Below are 19,094 nucleotides of genomic sequence, written 5' to 3'. Positions count from 1 at the left end.
GCAGCCTTGGCTTGATGGTTGTATGCATCTATTTAAATTTCGCTTTTGTATGAATCATTTCACCTGTCCATTCCTTGTCTTTTATCCGTGATCTGACAAGTTCTTCGAAACCAATGTACGGGATGTTTATCGAATCCATTCGTAACTTTTCTACTGTCTATGTCCGGGATTGAACAACCTGTCGGCCATCGCGCTTTGCATGACACCAGTGTGCCAAAGAGTTTACTCTGCTGAAAGATATGACTTTGATTTGGTGGGTTTTTCGTGCTGAGTTTTCCATCAGGATAATTCTGATAAGGTCTATATGTAGTTGATAATTCTCATGACTTTTTCTCTAGACGCAATATTTACACAAAACCGCTGTCGCTTGTTTTGAATGTTACCGGGAACGCTATGAACCGGACACTGACGAAATGGGTGAAAATTCCCCTACCTCTGGGGAAAATAAACTTGAATTTCGGTGAGCTATCTCCGCCTTTCGACCACATTGAACGGGACCAGAAATCTCTGCTTACTAGAAAGAAGCGAAGTATCCACTTCACTTGTAGTTGTTATTTCAACTCCGCCACAATCAGTGTCTGGTAGACTGGGCATGCAAATCCTGCAAACTGCGAAGGATATAACAATAGAAATCAGCTGTTACAATGCTAATCACTGATGGAGAAAGAGCAACCGTTCGAGGGCAATGCCATGTCACTCGTGCTTCTTAGGCCTTGACGTATGAAGGTACCAGGTTGTATATTGATTTGAGGGAACGGGAAACCGGACAGCTGTATATTGAAGGAGACAGTTTTCAGGCCCGAGCACTACCGACTACGTGACTGAGCCATTTCTGTCAGTATCATTAAGTATTGGTGAGTTGAGTCTCGGGGCCTTCAAACAAGGGGGCAGAAGTTTTCGTTATCAGATCACAGACTGTCTACCTCTCGGTTGCTTCCACTCGGCATAGGTTTGAGCAGAAACATCTCTATCAAAATGCCACACTAGACTTGCAAACAGTATCAGCGGACAGCGTGTTACAGAATAAGAAGTCTGCACAGGAGTCCACGAACTCAGTTGCAGTCTTGATGCGAGGAAGTGTTGGAGATTCCATCTGCTACAGGTGCTTCACGAATGTTATATTCAAATCGATGCACAACTCAAGCTGCGCAACAGCTGTACTGCGGCTCATTACGTCTATTCGCAGGCAATACACAGTCGTTTGCAAAAAACAGGTTGTGGACCTTCGGCTGGAGGGGCAGACTCCTCGCATCAGGACAGCTAGCACTGACGAGAGTCTCCTAATGTCGATATCCGAACTGCACAACAGCATTGTCTTTCAAAAATTGCGCATCCGCGCTAGCCATTGGATAAAGAACTAAGGGAACAGTATGCAAGCTATAAACCATTTATCTTGGATACCTTGATTCGAGCTGCTACATATTTGGTCACGGGAAGATGAGAAAGTGTGTGAGCAATAACCAAGCAATGAAGACTATGACACGACCAGTTTGTTTATATTGTATATTGCTCTAATGGAACGGAAAACTGGGCAGCTACACGTTTAAGACAACGGCTTTGATGGACGAGTGCCACTGACTGCGTGATTGATCCATTTCGATCAGTTTCATTAACCGATGGCTAGCTGAGTTCCGGAGAGATTGTCATGCGTCTTCAGGTTTTGACCGACGTTTCATGTGGCGTCATGGAAGACGTAATGGGACAATCAGAAAATTAGTAGTTGGTTGTGTAGCAGATACTTCACTACCATAGGGCATCCAGTAACATCAATTACAGTGGCTAGGTCATGTGCTATGCATACCGAAACATCGTCCTCCCTTGTCTCCTTCAGAACGGTGCAAACTGCGAGGTGGACATCATGTGACTCGACTGAGGGGTGTGAAGTTTGTGGCGTTAAACCACCGTCCGGAAGATCAGTGGCTCGGACCGAAACTGGGCTTCTAGATTCTTGCTGTTCAAGCTTCGGCGACTTGGTGGTGATCCAGCCCTCTTGCTTCATTTGAGTTGATCAAAAGTACTTTTGTTCATTCAGTTGTAGCACTTTTCCTGTGTGTACCCACGGTGCAACTCGAGGAGAGCACGAGGGCTGAGATACTGACGGTTTCCAAATCCCAGTCAGGACGGTTGTGGGACATTCGTGCACTGAAAGGGTGCTAAGGTTGAATGAAGTTATGACCGTTGTCTACGTGATACTGACTGACTCTGTAACTTGTACCGAACCAGCTGTGTTGGTCAATTCTATTACAAAGAGCAATGGATCAGTCAATTATCCTCCCGCTCGCACCACGTTCTTTGCGGTTTTGCTTAGTCATTCCCAACTCGAACGACGGGAATATTTTTGCTCATTATAAAAAAACCTTCCATATTGGGAATAAACCCTCCCTTTAAATCATTTCTGGCTGCTCTCTGAGAGTATTTCTGCTTACCGAGGGTATCCTACTTCAGAAGGTTTGGTCATAAAAATCATTTTCCCCAGAAGTGTTGGTTGGTGGGAGGTTTCTTGTTAGGGGGAAGATTGCTAGACACGCGGACATGTTGAGAGGCAAGTTTATTTGCGAGAAGGATTCCGAAACTCCTTGATATTTGTTTTCGAACGACGTGAAGTTACCTCAGACATAAGGCTGTTCAGTATGACGCCGATAAACTGTGTCCGGGTTGCTGCTTCAAGCATCCTGAAATGTTACCACCTCATAAGAACGGATGATTCAACCCCACAAGTTCATAACCTAGCTACGCCCTAAGGCGCCTAATGTCAGAGGTCTGAGGATTCCAATCATATCGGATTCGATAACCTCCATATATTAACAGTTGTTGTCTGGAATGCAAAGCCGCACCATGCTCCACCTTGGACGTGTATTGACCTCGCGAATGTCCCCCGATACTCTTGTTGTTTCACCAGGTCTGTCTTATGCACCATCATGAAATTTTTACAGACATGAAAACTGTGTAGCGGAATAGTCGAATGCATTAACTGCTGATTTCGCCAGTCTGAAAAGTTTTAGGGATAGAACTTGAGGGACTGGCGTTTTTCGCGGTGAATGAGGCAAAATGAGACTGCCTATAGTTGTCAAAAGCCTGAATGAAGCGGGAAATTCCGCTCTGCTAAAGTTGGATTGTAAATCGGTCGGAATATAGAGTCAGTCAAGTGGACCACACACCCCCTATTGAAATCGCCGAACAACATATTAGCAACCACTGCGGCTGAGCAATTGAAGCATCTTGAATTCCTTTATCTAACTATGATCAGCGAAACAGCCCGCAGTATATAATAACCATTTGGACACCATGTTCTCGGATAAATTCATACTGACTGCGGACTGGGGACTACACACTTCTACGGATAAATTTTTGTTGGTTGACATTGCTCTATATCCTTCCTCTCTGGCAGCCTTTGCCTTTTACGGACTTGTGTTCATTTTTATTCCTCATGGTTCTAGTGGCCTCACTTGTAGCTTTTCGTCTACAGGGTAAGGTTTAAGCTGGCCAACTTTACGTTCAACCAATGGTCTTAATCGTCCGAATATTCGAGCGTTTTGCAGTAAGGGAGAGCGGTCCTCGAGCACCATGCGTAACCGCATTGTACCATATTGAAAAACACTTGTGCCTTCAATCGTCAGAGCCACTTGCAACTGCTTGGAACCCATGATTACGAGAAGCTGAACACTTGCCATAAGCACTTTTTTCTGCTTAGCTTCTTGTGTCCGTGATAATTGTGCATGTCCTATTTTCCACTTTCCAAACATTTTTTCTCTTGGTGCTTCCACGAATCTTCTGCACTGCGACTTTTATCTAGTACGACCTCTGTTCGTCCGCGCCTAGATTCATTACCATCTTTACGCACGTTCATTCCTCGACCATGTTTGTATGTGATCTGATCCGTTGCACAGACTGAGTGAAAGATGTTATGGGGAGGTGGTGTGTGCTCTTTCGTGCGCTCAATTGCGTTTCCATATGTTGCGGTTAGATGCCGTCTGTTGTGGTGAGGTGCCCTGCCTCTACTGAGTTTTTCTAGGGAGAGTTAAATAGTCCATTTTCCGGCTGCTTTCAATCTTTCGACGATTCAGGGAGCTAACCTCATTGGTTTACGGTGATACTGTGGATACCAGCTGTGATCCGGTGTGTGTTTTAAAACCCATCATCGTTCGATGGTGTAGCCCTCGGTTAAACAGTTCAAATTTCCCCGAGGTGAAGCCACAGATTTCTAGCGTTTTTGTGTAATACACAAAGCGTTATCCTCTCCGCTAATGTCTTTTGTCGGTAGTCATTGAACCCGTGGCGATTGATGCACCGTCACTGTTACCCTCGGCGATTTCCGCAACACTGTGTCCGTTGCACTTATCCGCACTAGGTCCCTAGTTTTCGCTTGTTTGTCTGCTATCGCTTACACGCGCATGCATTTTGTGTGGCTCTTGTTGTGTCTTGCCTCCTTTTTCAGGCCGGCCAATAATAAGGAGAATACTCTGGACTCGTTCAGGACTGCAGTCCAACATGTAATTTATCTGCAACCAGTTGACTCGCTTTGTTTTTGTGTATTCACGTTTATCTTCATCCGCCTCAACAACAAAAACAGCAACAGCAGCAGCAACCGCATCCTCCTCATCGCTGTACCAACAACCAACCACCTTTGATTCCGTCCTCATCGACTTCAGGAGCTTCATGGTTCTGTTGGTAATCTGCGGTGACATTCTTGCAGGAGGTTTGCATGTCTCCACTTGTAATCGTTTTAGTTCGTGTTGCTCTTGACGACTTGATGGTTCTCTGTCTCCGTTTAATTCAGATTACGACACTTCCATCATCAAGTCCAGAGCCTGAAAGAACGAGACTTGTTAGTCGATATTGACGCGGTTCTATCTACGATCTTCATGGAGCATGTCTCGCCACAACTTTGTGTGTCTTTGTATGATATTCGACTATCACCAGAGTCGTTTGATGAGCCATACGTAGTGCATTCATATCACGAAACTGTAGACCACGGCAATATGTTCAGTTTGCCTTTACACCTGTGCTCGCCTCGGCGCAGCGTTTGAAGCCTGTAGTGTAAACTCAGATGGAAAGTGACCCAGACTTAAGAATGCAGAAAACAGAATGATAAATAGCAGGTTAGCGATCAACAGTGCCACTGCGCGGATGACGTTACCAGGTTAGCAGGTAACCTCAAACTCTGTTGCCTTAGCCTCACGGGTGACATGCACCAGCGCAAGCAAATACGGTTCTGCTTTCGTAGACTTGTCCTCACTTTATACATCATCAACCATAGAGTAAAACCTCTTAAGGAATCCCACTTTGACCACAGTCTTTTGAACTGCCAGTTACTTTTGGCAAATTCACCTAGGAAGTATCGTCCATTCGCCGGTCCGATCCATTTCCAAAGAAAATGTGTATGCCTGTTCATGTGTTATGTACTGGTTGTATTTTGAGATGGACCTACAACCTAGCTTTGTTGAACAATGATGTCGGTTCTGGTTGGCTGTACGCACTTGCTGCTGTCCGTTTCTCTTCTTAAACAACTGTAGGCAGTACTCCACTAATTGCACGCTCTCCAAACTGTTAGATGTAAACAGTTTCTCATAGAATGGGAACTTTCTTCACGATGTTTAGCCTGTTCAGCTATTAGCGGCCACAATGGATAACTTCTGAATAGTATACCAACTTACCACCAACGCGGTGGTGAGTATGTAAGGTTTGTATCATCTGGACTGGACTGTTGATTCCCCCGCGTAAATTAAGTGTGATTTCTACGTTTAGCTAATCTATCTATGATACTAGTTGATCCTGATAGAATGCATTTTCCCCACACTGCATGCCTGAATGTAGCTCCATGTTGATGAACCATTGTCACATACGTTTGTAGAGGTTCTATAGATCTATTCTCTCAACACACCTTTCCTAACAGGACTGTGGTCCTCACTGGAATAGTTTTTCCCCAATTGTGGGCTTTGTACGAGTCAGGTAGTTAGACACTAGACACGTAAGTGTGCGACTCGTCAACATTGCCTGAGGTTGGGTTTGAGCAGTGAGAGAATGGACTGGTTGTGAATACAACTCCTCTAAATTCACTGAGCTATCATGAAAGGACAGCTTGCTTGCGTGTAAGCCGACCGTTAAGGGGCCGATTTCCACCGTTCCAACGAGAAAATTGCGGACGCAAAGTTAAAAAAAAGTGAAGAATCTTGCTGTCAGTGACCGCAACAAATTATACCACGGTTCGGCCACTAAACTTCGACCAAACGCTCTAACCTGGTGAGCTATCAGACGATTAATACGATGGTATCAGAACCTTCCTATATTGTGGAATCTGTAGAATTTTAGGCGTGGGTAGACAACAACACTAAGTTGGAGTTGGGCGGTAATGCTGCCTAGTTTTTGAAGTGGCGTTGGTTGTTACTTTGGTTCGCTTCGATCGATTGATGTCTATTCAAGGTCTACATTAACCTTCTCCCATCCTTCCAAAGTAACAGTTTCTCGGGATGTCCAGTCCAGGCTGACTTATAAAATTGCTTGCCATCTTTATGATACCGATAACCAGAACAGCATAGTATCCTCCTCCCAGATTAAAGCACGAGTGCTACATGTTTGTACGACTGCCTCTGAGCAGTGGTTTAACCGTGAGACAAATGGAATGTTCAATATATAAATATGTTACTTCTTTGCATAGGCATTGCACCGCTTTAGCATAGTCCAGGGCCGGTGACTTATCAAGTCAGATTCGTCGATGCCTGTCTGCAGATGTCTCTCTGTTTGGTAACGAATCAAAACTTCATTGGATTTCCGAACACCCATCCTACAACTTTAGTTTATCAACGGACACGATACTCCTCGCCGAGCACCTACGCGCTGCAAGTGGTACCCTTTTTCTCTGGTTTTTGAGTGAGTGGGTGGTTTTCATCTATAGGTTTGTTTACCTAAACTCAGTCGCATCCATTTTCTTCCGTTTTCCCGAAAACCCCGAATCATGTTATCCACAGGGCGCAGACTTTGTTGAGATGGACGTGCAGTTGACGAAAGATCACAAGGTGGTTGTTTACCATGACTACGAAGCCGTTGTTATCTCCAGAAAGGTACGCTGTCTTATCAGTGCTGTTTTGTATGGCGCATGCTAGTAAATAAATCCCGGCGTTCCCTAATCCCAGCTACTGGTCCATCCAATCAGATGCCCCTCTATGTCCTCGAAAACAAATTCCCAGTCGTATATCCACCTGTAATTTTCATTTGTAATGGATACCAAATAAGTGACTAAAGCTAATCTCTCATGTAGAATCTTCGCCCTATCTTCCAAGGTAAATACTGGAATGGTCTACTCGTCTTGATCCAGTCGATGGGCACAGTCTAACCACAGTTTCAGGTGGGCTGCATGACGTCGAACTTCAAATGTTGTTCAGTTACTTTTGGCTGCGTGAACCGTGCATGCATGTTGCTGGTCGCCGTAGCTTGTGGCTCCAACGTGATACCTCGACTTCGGAGATGAAGCATCTGAGACCCACTTTTATGTTTTTCACTTTTTACCTGAAGGTCATTCGTTGCCCATCTTATGGTATCTTCCAGTTGGAACCAGCAAACACGCATGGCAATGGCATACTATGCACATAGCCGACCCAACGTAGTCCGTGCTTCCAAATCAGCCTACCAAAACAACGGCTTTGTGGCCAAAACCCATTCGTCGCACTTCAGTCTTGGGATTCAGATATCCTGACGATATTGTATAATGCTTCGAAGACAGTGTTAGTAGTACTTTGTTCTCAGCGCACAATGGTCAGGCATCACAACCCTAAAGCAACATTACGCACTGCTGCGCTGTATGCCTTAGCCTTCACTGGCACACTAATCTCACATAGAGGTGTTCAAGCTATCTGAATGAAATTAAAAGGTCAGGACACCAACGATGCCATCCGACCGATAAACTTCTTCACTATCTACTGTGGTTCTGAGGTCATGACCAAGCTTGTTGATGTACCCACCCAGCTTTGAATGTGCAAAGTGAACACCGAATTGCCTGACAACAGTATTTAGATTATTTGGTGATCATACCAGGGCCTGTTTTCGTGATCGAGTGTCAGCGTAACGGAAAAACACCGAGCGTATGTTCATAGGGTAGACTTGCCATAGCACTATCTATCTCTATTTCAAATAGATCTTCGTAGTAAAAATGCATCCGACTGAGGGAGCTGTTGGGTTTCATTCTGCGGTACGATTTGACTGCGTTGTTTGAATGGTCTTAAGTGCTGGAACTAATTGGTGATGGCTTTGCACGCAATTCCGGTGAATTCAACGGTTTTTGCGGCCTTCAGGTTTTCGGGAGTATACACCGTGCTGCCCGACAGGATGCCACACAGGGGCCGTTGAAAGATAGCTGAAAACAAACCTCTACTTTATTTCCAAAACCAATACCTTTTGTTGTCACCTGAGTAATCTCCGATTTCTGGATATATATATATATATATATGCCGGGTTCGAATCACGGACCTTACGTTCACTAGATCCGCACTCTAACCACTAACTCATCTCGCACCCTATTGGAACATTAAAACTGATCGAGTGCAATGACCCCTGCCTCCTGGACGAATGTCGCTCACGGGGACGTTCCAGTTTTTTGGAGGGGGCCACTTTGACCAACTTTGCAAGCAAGCCATCACACAATATCTCAACTCCAGCCAACGTTACAATGAAGCACTGACGTTATTGGCGTAATGTTATGCTTTCTCGTGTGAAGGTCTTTATCAACATCAATTTTATCGCCCACGCAACGCCTGTCGTAGTAGGTTGTGGTGAAGCCCTAGATTTGCAACCTGCACCTTGTTATATATTTTGCAACAATGCGGACTGCTCCCTCAAAGAGGCATCAATCCAGACTGCGTCGCAAGGGACACTAGTGAATTTGTTTTATTTAAGGATGCTTCTTCACGGGAGTTTGTACACTCTTCGTGCGTACCGCTCACCTTGGCCTCTGACTCTTTGAGTTTGAGGGTTGTTTAGGGCAACACCAGACGCGGCAGGTGGGTCAAAGTTCAGTTGGTCGTCGCCGTTTTCAACCCACATAGCATGACACTCATATGAAGACAGCAGGTCTCCCATGTCCTGATTCGCAGTTTCCTCAATGTTTCTGCTAGAGCTTCTACTTCTCAGTGTAAAAGATGAGAGATACACGAAAGTTGACCGGGTGTTGTCCGAATCAGGAGTCAGTAATCGTGAGAAAACAACTGAAGTAACCTCCAACCCGATTGGTTCTACTTTGGTTACTCAATCAAAACAAACAAATAAGGGATAAGGTTTTAAGGCAACATACATCATTATCATTCTGCTGGCCGAATCCGTAGAAAGCTTATTCAGTTTTTGGCTGTAAAAACATCCGACTGTTCAACCACTGTCGACTGATAGCTACATGTTATTCGGTGTAAGGACATCATCGCTACTTAGAGTGTAATTGCTCAGTTTACTTTGTCCCAGGTCTATAACGTGGTATTAATATTCATCATCACTTCTGTGGAATAAATAGCAATTCGGCTATTCTGTTTACTGCGTTCCCTAAGCGCTTTGCTACTACACTGATGGAAATACGATGTTACCCACGTTCCAATACACTGAATAATTTAACACGGTGTTAAATTCACTCACCACGACATGCGGTACGATCAGCTGAATGTCTGCTTTTATTTCGAACCTTTTTGATGCCAACTACGGATAAAAACTTATCCGCCTTTCTTGGCATGGCTGTGTGCTCATCTGACGGTTCACCTACGGTTAATCGCTCTTCCGGCGATCTCTTGATTTGGGTGGATGAAGAGGCTTGTTCACTTTACTCAGTTGAGCACAGTACATATCCCCCGGTTGATTGTTTGCCACAAACGCTACTATCCAACCTTTTCTACTTCGAAATAGTGTTCTGACTGAAATTTGTGACTCATTTTTGATCCGTTTGGAGACCTGAGGCACGTAGGTTGTAGGGACCTGAAACTGATCACTCTCTTGCCAAAATACTCATTTATACATTAATTTGGCTTTGACGGGAGGCTCATCATCATCGTCATCCATCGTCACTAGCAGCAACACTAGCTGAGAACACTGGTGATTCGCTGCCGTATACCCATATCAGTTTGCTTGATTATGCCCCCATAATGAAGACTCAACTGAGTCCAGCTGAATCTCTCGTCTATGTTTTCCTTCACTCTTGTGTTGTGTGCAGGATGATCACAGTAGGGGTTCTGGCCAGTTTTACTCGCTGATTTTATGTTGGATGAGGTTATTGGTCGCCCAAGATCTCATCCTTCTTGGCGTTTCAAGACCTCCAGCTGGTTTTCCATGTACTGTGATTAAAGTCATCTTACAGAGATTAATAAATTGTGACGAGTTATTAACGTCATGGCTGGCTCCGGATGTTTGTTACCCCGCCCTGTTCTGATTGACAGTTACTTGTTTTGTTGGTGTAACTGTCCGTCACTTTCTGTCAGCCTAATTTTACAACAAGACGAACATTCTCCATCTGCATCCACATCGAGAATTTTGTTTTTTGTGCTGTTACACAACTTTGGGTGGAGTTTGCACTGTTGGCGAATACTATGCTATTTTTGTACTTGATTCAATGTGATCGTATCACAGATTCCTGTCCTAACCCAACCACTCTAGCGAGGTCAAATTAAACATGAGGTGTTAGCCGCTGGAGTCACTCTCATCGACGATTCATCACCTCGATTGTGAGAAGAAGTATTCAGCTGTAGCACTTTTCAGGTGCCTAGCTGCCATACCACCCGAAGGAAGCACGAGGGCTGGGTTGCCCAAGCCTAAACAGGGGAAGTCGAGTGGCGGAGGTCGGATTCGAACCACGGACCTTCCGGTCAGTAAATTCGCGGCTCTAACCACTTGGGCCATCTCGCCCCCCTACTCGACCGTGATGAGTCTGAGTCTGTTGATTGAGTTTTTTTTTGTCGTACCAGTCGAGGTTGTTTGGAAGAAACAAGTCCTTCATTTGACTTGGTTCATTTGTTCGTAGTTGAATGGTGCATCTGTAGATTGTGCCGTTCAGGACCTCCTTATTTGGTGTGATGTTATCAATACAGTGGGCGAGTTTGAAGGAGATAACGGCTGGATATTTTCCAGATCAGACTACTAATCGGTTTCGCCCTGTGTGTGAAACTAGCTGCTGGAAGAAATTTCGGGTTGTTTCGACGCGACTGACTCCTTTGACGTTTTCAAACAAAATTAAGAATTAGGAGCCAGTTTCTTGACGAATTTCATTGCACGGACGGAGCCAAAGAATCACTGATTCAACTTCGTCATGCGTGTCAGTTGTGGTCAGTACCCGCATGCGCTGCGACCAAAGACACCCGCAGCCTAATGGGCTTCAATAAGGGCGAATCGCCTACTGATTTGTTTATCAGGACTGATCATATCCTGCCTTTTGATTAACATTTTCAAGCCCTGGTTCGTTAGATTTGGTACTTATCAGATTCTCCGTGAGGATGTTAGGAATAGCATTTCTGTGCTCTGAAGTAGTAGAATTCTGGCACCTGTCATCGCATGGATCACTGTTTCAAAGATGGACAGATTCAAAATGAAAGCCTCCATGGTCTTGCTAGCGAACACTGTTTTAATGTTTGCTCGAAGCTGGTCATGTAGATTTCAACAAGCCCTTCCTTCCCTAATTTCTGAGTAAAGAAGGATGGATCTGGTTGAGCCTTTATGGTGTACCGACTTTGTTAAGATTCATTTGTAATCTTCAAACTTCCTACCAAAATCTGCCGAATTCATCACATAGGGTGGCAACCTGTGATCCTCATTTGAACCGTCACGCGTTCAGTCATCCCACTCCATTTTATCTCAGGTTTTTAACACATGCTGATCCCAGTAGCAACTATATTCTGTTCAGCATTGTTTCGTGTCCCGGTCACCCCTTATTATATTTCCTACGATAAACCAGTTTTCGGTGAGAAAACTACTGAGGACTTTTTGAACCGGTATGTCTTGCCTTTTTTTGAAACAGTACTTGAGTTTTGTTCTTTTGGGATCACACGACCCGACTGTTAATCGAAGGTTGGGGTCATCGAGCCGCGTGCTGCGTTCGGCTTGCATGGTGCGGCATAGGAGGTGTAGATGTATTATGGTGGGTACTATGCAGTATCGTTGTTTTCTATCGAACCTTGCTCGCACTGGCACCTGAGGGTTCTTTATCTTTAGGCCTATGATGGTTTGTTTCTCTCTGCTTTTCTCTCTCCCTCTCACACACACACACTTTAATATTCTTACTTGTGTCCATAGAAACGTGGTGGTCGACTGTCCTATCTTCCAATCGCAATTAAGGACTTGAACTATGACGACCTTCGTGAACTGAAAGTTCATCATTCGAGTGTTTTGCAAGAACCTCACACTCACGAAAGTGAGTTTTACACGTTGTTTTCTTGTAGATGATTGTCACCTTCCGCGTTAGTTCGTGAAGTGACTTCCGGTGTTGACTAGGTTATTCTAACGTGTTTCGTCCTCTTATGTACTACTGGTAGTTCAGCTTCGCCAAACAACACCTTGTGTCCTTAAAATCCGTTTACTACACATTTCCGTTCGCCTTGTGTATTATTTTCAGTCGGCTTTATACAGTTCATTTGAGGTCAAAGATTTTCGTGATTTGAATCCACGATCTAACTAACTTCCGTTTATTCTATGCAACCCGGCTCAGCACGCCTTTGGCGAGGACGTCAAATGGGGGATTTTTCGGTTCCTGATATCTACAAGAAATACAGAATGACTGATTACCTTGTAGTCCCTCGTTCGGGTAATATTCAGGGCCGTGTGCTTTCACTTACGCTCACTTTAGTTTGCTACCTTGCTTCAGAAGAGAGGCCACTTCAGAGGAATTATCCAGTGATAACCCTTCTAGAAAGGGATAGCCATACCCGCAGTGGATCGATCAAATTACGAAAATACCCGCGTTCATTTTGTACACATTACTCGGTGTTGTGTTTTGCTTTTACACCTCATAGAAATGGATGAAGACGACTTGGATCCAATCGAGATGCAGTCTTTCCCACTTCTTCGCTCCTGTTTTAATGAACTGGATCCTGATCTTGGCTTCGTGATAGAAGTGAAATATCCTATGGATTTCAAAGTAAGGAAACTGGCTGTAATTTTCCTTATAACGTAACCGATGAACACTTAGCATTTCACTGTTGGACGTCTGCTCGGAGTCAGTGTGCTGGTGAAAGGAAGAGTGCCCTTGACTGTGGAGTTGTTTATTGATGAACAGGAACCAAACGTGCACAGTCTACCAGACATGAAAGTAAAAACCACACTCGCGCAAAGTTTCCGAAAGGTGAACATTCTCAAGCGTCGGTTAGAACTTTCCCCGAGGTTCTTTGAATCGTAAACAATAATGAATAAACACTGCAGAGCGGTTCAATAATTTCCGTGTCGATCTTCCAGCCGATGAAGGGACGGCGCTTTTAAACTTTACCATGCACCAAGTGCATGTTTCATCAGTGTTATGACCGTTAGTGGGCCCGATAAACGCACCGTGAGGATATAGACAATGGAGTTAAACTTAATTGCAAGTTAACCTGGCATGGACGGGAGGCTAAAATCTCTCGTTTACAGTAGGCGGTGTTGGGTGTGAAGAATTACTCATCATTGTTGTAACACCAGACGCACTTCAGTTCAGTATGCCGTAACAGCTACTGAGATACACCAAGAAGACAGGGAAGAGAAGATGACTATCCTCCCGATTTCGCGTACTATGAGGTAAATAAGAAACCGTCCCATAAACAACCAAGAGGTGAACAAAAAACGACCGATTGAAGTTTGTTGGCAATGTGAGGAGATTTGGAGATTTTCAATTGAGATTTTGTCCTGTAAATGAAAAACCTTGTTCGCAACTCCCTGAAGTCTCATAAGTTGCGCACTGCTGCTGAATTCCAACAAGGATGAAACAGCTGTACAGTGCCTCTCGGCATAGATAAGCTCCGCTTACAAGACGAAATCTCAGTTGAAAATTACCGAGTCTCCCCACACTACCATCAATAGATTGATAGCTCAGGGGAAGAATAATTTCAAAAGATGAGTGCAACTTCCATGTGAGAATTCGTGACTCCTGGAGCCAGTTGGCAAGTAACTACATCATGCGGCTTCCGTGATCGAAGGACGAGTTGGGTTATATCGTGCCTAAGTGTGAGCTGATCAGGTTGAACGTTCAAGTGTTCAGGCTACTGGCCTGGCGGTCGCGGGTTCGAAACTATTTTGAGTTTCGTGAGGTATTCACTATGGATGATTCTCAATAAGGATGAAACAGCCGTACAGTCATTTTAGGCTTTTAATCATTGGTTGGCTTCACTTAAAGGACAAAATGGCAAGTGGATGTTGAAGCTTGTTCGGCAGAGCTGCAGTGAAAGCGGAGTTATAGAGAAAAACACACCCAAGAATAGGACTTTGGTGAAGGTGCTTACAATATTATTGTCAAATGCGTTTGTAATAACTTGTGTTGCTGTTCACCAAATGTGCTTTTCTATCATGCAGTTTACTAGCTGTGATGGGAACGAACAGATAAACAATGTCTCAGTTCAACTTTCCAGAGACTGCTAAAAGGGGGTTGTTGACCAGTTCACTGTGTGAGCTAGAGTTACACCGGTGCAGTGTTGAGCATTACTGAAGGTTTAGCATCTTTGGTTGCCCGCAACGGGTTCAGCTCACTTGACGTTGTAGTACTGATGGCGCATTCAAGCAGCTTCTTGGAACCACAGATACGGTATTGTATGTCAGAATGGGCGTCAAGGGGAATAAGCTACCCGACTAGAACACCAAATGATGTTAAACCGAGGTCCGACCACACTGCATGTACCATACACCTAATGACACTGGTTTGGCTGCACTTATATACTTGCATAGGTAGCAAGGATGTAACTTCCAGTGCGCGCGCTGACAGTATCCCCTCGCTTGGTGATGAAACGTTTGCAAGCCAACCGCCACGCTCGGCAAACGGATAAGTTTAGACCTGATCAACGGCCAATTAACTCACCCGAGCTGCCAATGCGTGGGCACGCTACCAACCTGAGAGGATTTTAGTTGTTCAGTGCTTGTGCGCCGCTCCCATCTGACTTGCCTTGAAAACCGAACACACTCTGAAAATGGAAAATCATTTCCTTGTGTGACTCGCTTGGTGATGCGAAATTTATCCAGGAAGCATAAACTCAACAAAAAACCATAATCGCCCAACATTTATAAAATTTGTTTCTTTTTCACAGGCCGGTGGTTGTGAGATGAGCAACTTCTTCGAATATAACTTCTATGTGGACACAATACTCAGAGAAATTCTCTCTTTTGCCGGTCCTCGTCGCATCCTGTTGTCTTGTTTTGATCCCAATGTTTGCATAATGTAAGTCTTAGTATATTGCGATTTCTTTCGAGGTCATTAAACGCCTCCATAGAGGTCTCGCGTTGTGGTTGTATGGTCTATGACCAGTCAGGCAGTAGAACAATGCGAATGCTAGGACGCTTACATTAGCCAAGACGGATAACCTCTGTCCTACGTTCTCTATCTAAGCGCCTTACTCTGGATAGTTTACTGTTAACCTTCCAGAAAGCATCACGATTTTGTCACGAGTTTAAAGCATCCGATTTTGTCACGAGTTACGTTTTGCTAATGATTTTCTTGTTGTTTTCTGTTCATCACCTGATAAGTTACCGCTTTTCCGATGGTTCTGTAAGCAAATTTATACTCTGCTCTTCTGACGACAGTTTTCCCAACCAGCTGTTATCTTCACACCCTAATGACTAAGGATAGCCGTTTGGAAACGATCGGCAAGTCCACGTACAGGCGTGTGATGAGCTGATTGAGCGATGAGCATCCTGCTTTTTATTCTTCTCGGTTTGGTAATCTCTCCACCATTCGAACGGAATCTCCACATCACATGCTATCCTCACCTCCCCCACCGTTCAAGTTAGTGAGGTATCTGTAGACTGAATGTATCACCTAGGTGTGAGAGCTTCGACTGAACGCCGCTGGTGCTGCATCCCAAGAAAATCACTTTGGATAGTCTCCCGAAGGTTTCTGTAACGTTATGACTTTCAGAGGAGGAAGATGAGTATCTGAGACCAGCCCAACTTGTGGTTCACTTATTTTTGCCTCCTTCCAAGTGGTGAACGGAATGACGCCAACCTTCCGTACATTGCATGGTTCAAGGAGGGCACATATGAAAGTATAAGCAGCAAACTGAAGTTACTATCTTTCCTGCCGTCAGTTTCTATCCAGTATGCATGACATTGTCGGATGTTTTTCGGTAGGATGGGGCTAGGCTTCTCTTCTGTGTATCTTTTTCTTGCACGCATGAGGACATTCGACCATGCAGAATCGTTATACCATGGCGGTTTACCAGTGTTCTACACTTTAGTTTAATCCTGACCTGCCTCCTCTAGGCTCAGGCATATTGGCAGTATTTCAGCCTTCGTGCTTGCTCTGGTTTGCATATTAACCATGCACTGAATGGACCCTGCAAGATTCTGATTCTGATTTGAATGGAAACGAGTGTTCTAACTTATTTTCCACCCCTTCCCTCATTCGCTCCATCCAGGTTGCAGCTTAAACAAAATATCTACCCTGTCTTTCAATTGGGCATAGCACCCGAATACGCGGACACGCGGCAGAACGATTTTGAACATCTTTTCTGGTCGGCCCTGAGTCATCAGCTCCTGGTACGTCGTATTTGTTTTTCTTGGGTTCGATCGCCGGCTGTGAGTAGCCTATAACGGAGTTGATCCCATCTACTATCGCTGGCACCAATGACAAGGGTTTCTGGAATAGTAGGCCATCTTGAGGTCGAAAAATTGTGTTCTCTCCGTGTGTGGGAATGTATTAGATTCCCATGTATTGCGTAACTAGATATCACATTCCACGTTGTCTGCTAAAACGTTCATAATCGTAAGCCTCACCCTAAATTCGTTTTGATGTTCACTGATATGTTGATTTTCCAAGCGCCTGCTTATTAAAGGCTGTCTCAGTTTGGTTGAACCCTACGAAACTTCATTGGTTGCTCGTGAACAGTATCTGAAGCTGGCTGCAATTTTACTGATCTGAAACTTCACAAGATGTTTAAATTTGCTTTCGCCAGTTATGTGATTGGGGAGACATGGAGTAGATCGAAACTCATCAACGTGAAAACAATGGTAGTCCGGGTTCAGCTGTCGGAAGGGATCTCCACTTTTATTAGTGTGTATCTGGTGCGATGTATCGCTCAGACCTTGAGCCTGACCACTTCCACGAACGGTAGTCAGCCACCATTAGGTTCATTCGATCACGTGATCGCATATTTCCCATGGGTTATCCAAATGACCGAACCGATTAGTACATAATGAAAGAGTTAATTGGATCATTTGAAACTGCTAAGTTGTTAGTGCGTGGAACTTGCCGTCACTGTTACCTGTTTCGATGTTGCACACTGCCCGTCACTTTTTCGTCGACAGTATCTGAATGCCAGTCGGACAGTATCTTTCGTAAGAAACTTGGCACAACAAAATGGTACCTCTGCAGCCCAGACAATACAATAATACAACTAAAAGTGTGCTTCGTTCTATCGGGAGACGATGTTGTTGTCGACCAGATTCAATATCTGATAGTTGTTGGGTCAATCAACAATGCGAATTTCACTGGGGCTGCTAGTCACAGGGTGTCCGATACCTCAGGACTGCAAACAGTGTTTTCGAATGTTGGACCAAGTTAAGATGGTCGCAAGTTAAGGATGATAGCTTTGGTGTAGAAGCGCCATTGGATGTGGGACTTTGACAACTGTTCCGTCCGTTCCGTTCAGCACGGAATTGGGCAGAAATAACTGCGTGAAGTGCACGGTCTTCTAGCATGCGGAATGTATGGCCTAACCAGGGTAACTGAAGGGAGTGGACTAACTTTTCTGTGGCGAGAGAGTTACTTCTAACAACCATCTGACCTACCTTAGCGATGCTAGTCTGCTGTTTCTACAAGACTTTGACACTTTTTCGCAGATACCGGTGGTCTGACAAGAAGGTTTCACTCCTGGATACCAAATCACTGATCCACAAAGCAATATAGATCGCACTGGCACAGTGTATATTTTTCAGGCCTGCGCTGTGTCGGAATTGTTCCGTGATCACGAGGATGCTATGCCAATCTCACCATCTAGACGGTCATCTCGTTAGCTCGGAACGTTTCTTGGCGAGAATGATGGTGTGTGTGTGTGTGTGTGTCAAAAATCCGTGTACTGTTTTTTGCGAATGACTGCTTTGTCTGCGGAATTTGCGTGGACTAACCACATCGTCCTTTCAGGTAGCATCGCCTTATACTCCAAATACAAATGCTTCTAAAACCCGCCTTTAATCAACCGGTCTCAGTCTACCCTGCATTCAAGGAAATAGTTGGAGTATTGCGTGGTGTGTAAATTTCTGCTGCCTCAGTAACATCCATTCTACAAAATTGACAATCTACATTTGATTGTTGTTTGGTGATTGATGAACTTGATCGCCCACATGCACGCGTTCGATATAACCGCAGTCTGCGCATGTATACCGAGATTATAGTGTATCGAACTGTTACGTTTTTTTGTTGCAGAGGAACATAGACGCTCGTAAGGTTGCTTAACAGACTTTAGTTACATTGCCGATTCAGTGGTCAAATCGAAGCCTGAACCAAAATTTCCGAACAAGATAAGGTCAGCTGACTTGAATACACTCCGAATGCTCCTCTTGCAGCTTACTTAAGATGAACGGCTGACATTCGCGTCCTGGCAAAACACGTCTGTGGCCAGTTGAAAAATAGAGCTCAACATTGAAGACGGTCGAAATTTCGCCATTACAACAACCTTCAGAAATGCTTAAAAATTGTAATCCTGGTTTGAGATGTCATAAACGTCTGACACCTGACAGAGCAGCCGGGGGGACTTTTATCTGTACAGGCTTGAGTAAATTTGAAGCCAAGCGTATTGCTATCCTCGGAAGAGGAGAGACAGGTCATCCGAGTGCAAACACATCTCATGGAGTTGTGCAGCTTGTGGGTGAATATGCATGAATAGATGCCGATTCCGCAGTCAACACTCTAAAGTATAACGTAACCGCGAATCATTTCCCTACATTTACTGTGATTTCTGATCAATAACAGTTCG

General features: G+C 44.6%; 2 protein-coding genes across 2 annotated transcripts in view; one reads left to right on the top strand and one right to left on the bottom strand.

Annotated features, from left to right (window-relative positions):
- The window catches only part of T265_02264 (hypothetical protein), a gene marked incomplete at both ends in the record, with an annotated part of 41,384 nt that overhangs the window by 16,300 nt on the left and 5,990 nt on the right, over positions 1–19,094 (top strand). Inside the window, 7 exons of the mRNA XM_009166468.1 lie at positions 4,436–4,490; positions 6,705–6,867; positions 6,913–7,058; positions 12,247–12,364; positions 12,963–13,087; positions 15,213–15,343; positions 16,539–16,659. Coding sequence (XP_009164732.1) covers positions 4,436–4,490; positions 6,705–6,867; positions 6,913–7,058; positions 12,247–12,364; positions 12,963–13,087; positions 15,213–15,343; positions 16,539–16,659 — 859 coding nt within the window. The remainder of the gene's footprint in view (positions 1–4,435; positions 4,491–6,704; positions 6,868–6,912; positions 7,059–12,246; positions 12,365–12,962; positions 13,088–15,212; positions 15,344–16,538; positions 16,660–19,094) is intronic.
- Positions 3,426–3,743, bottom strand: T265_02265 (hypothetical protein; the record flags this gene model as incomplete). Its single annotated transcript, XM_009166469.1, has 1 exon — positions 3,426–3,743. The coding sequence occupies one exon, from the start codon at positions 3,741–3,743 to the stop codon at positions 3,426–3,428; it is 318 nt and encodes a 105-aa protein (XP_009164733.1).

This window comes from Opisthorchis viverrini (assembly GCF_000715545.1).
Source record: "Opisthorchis viverrini unplaced genomic scaffold opera_v5_26, whole genome shotgun sequence".
NCBI classification, from domain to species: Eukaryota; Metazoa; Platyhelminthes; class Trematoda; order Opisthorchiida; family Opisthorchiidae; genus Opisthorchis; species Opisthorchis viverrini.
Note: the sequence above shows the minus strand (reverse complement) of the source record. Positions and strands in the feature narration are given on the sequence as shown.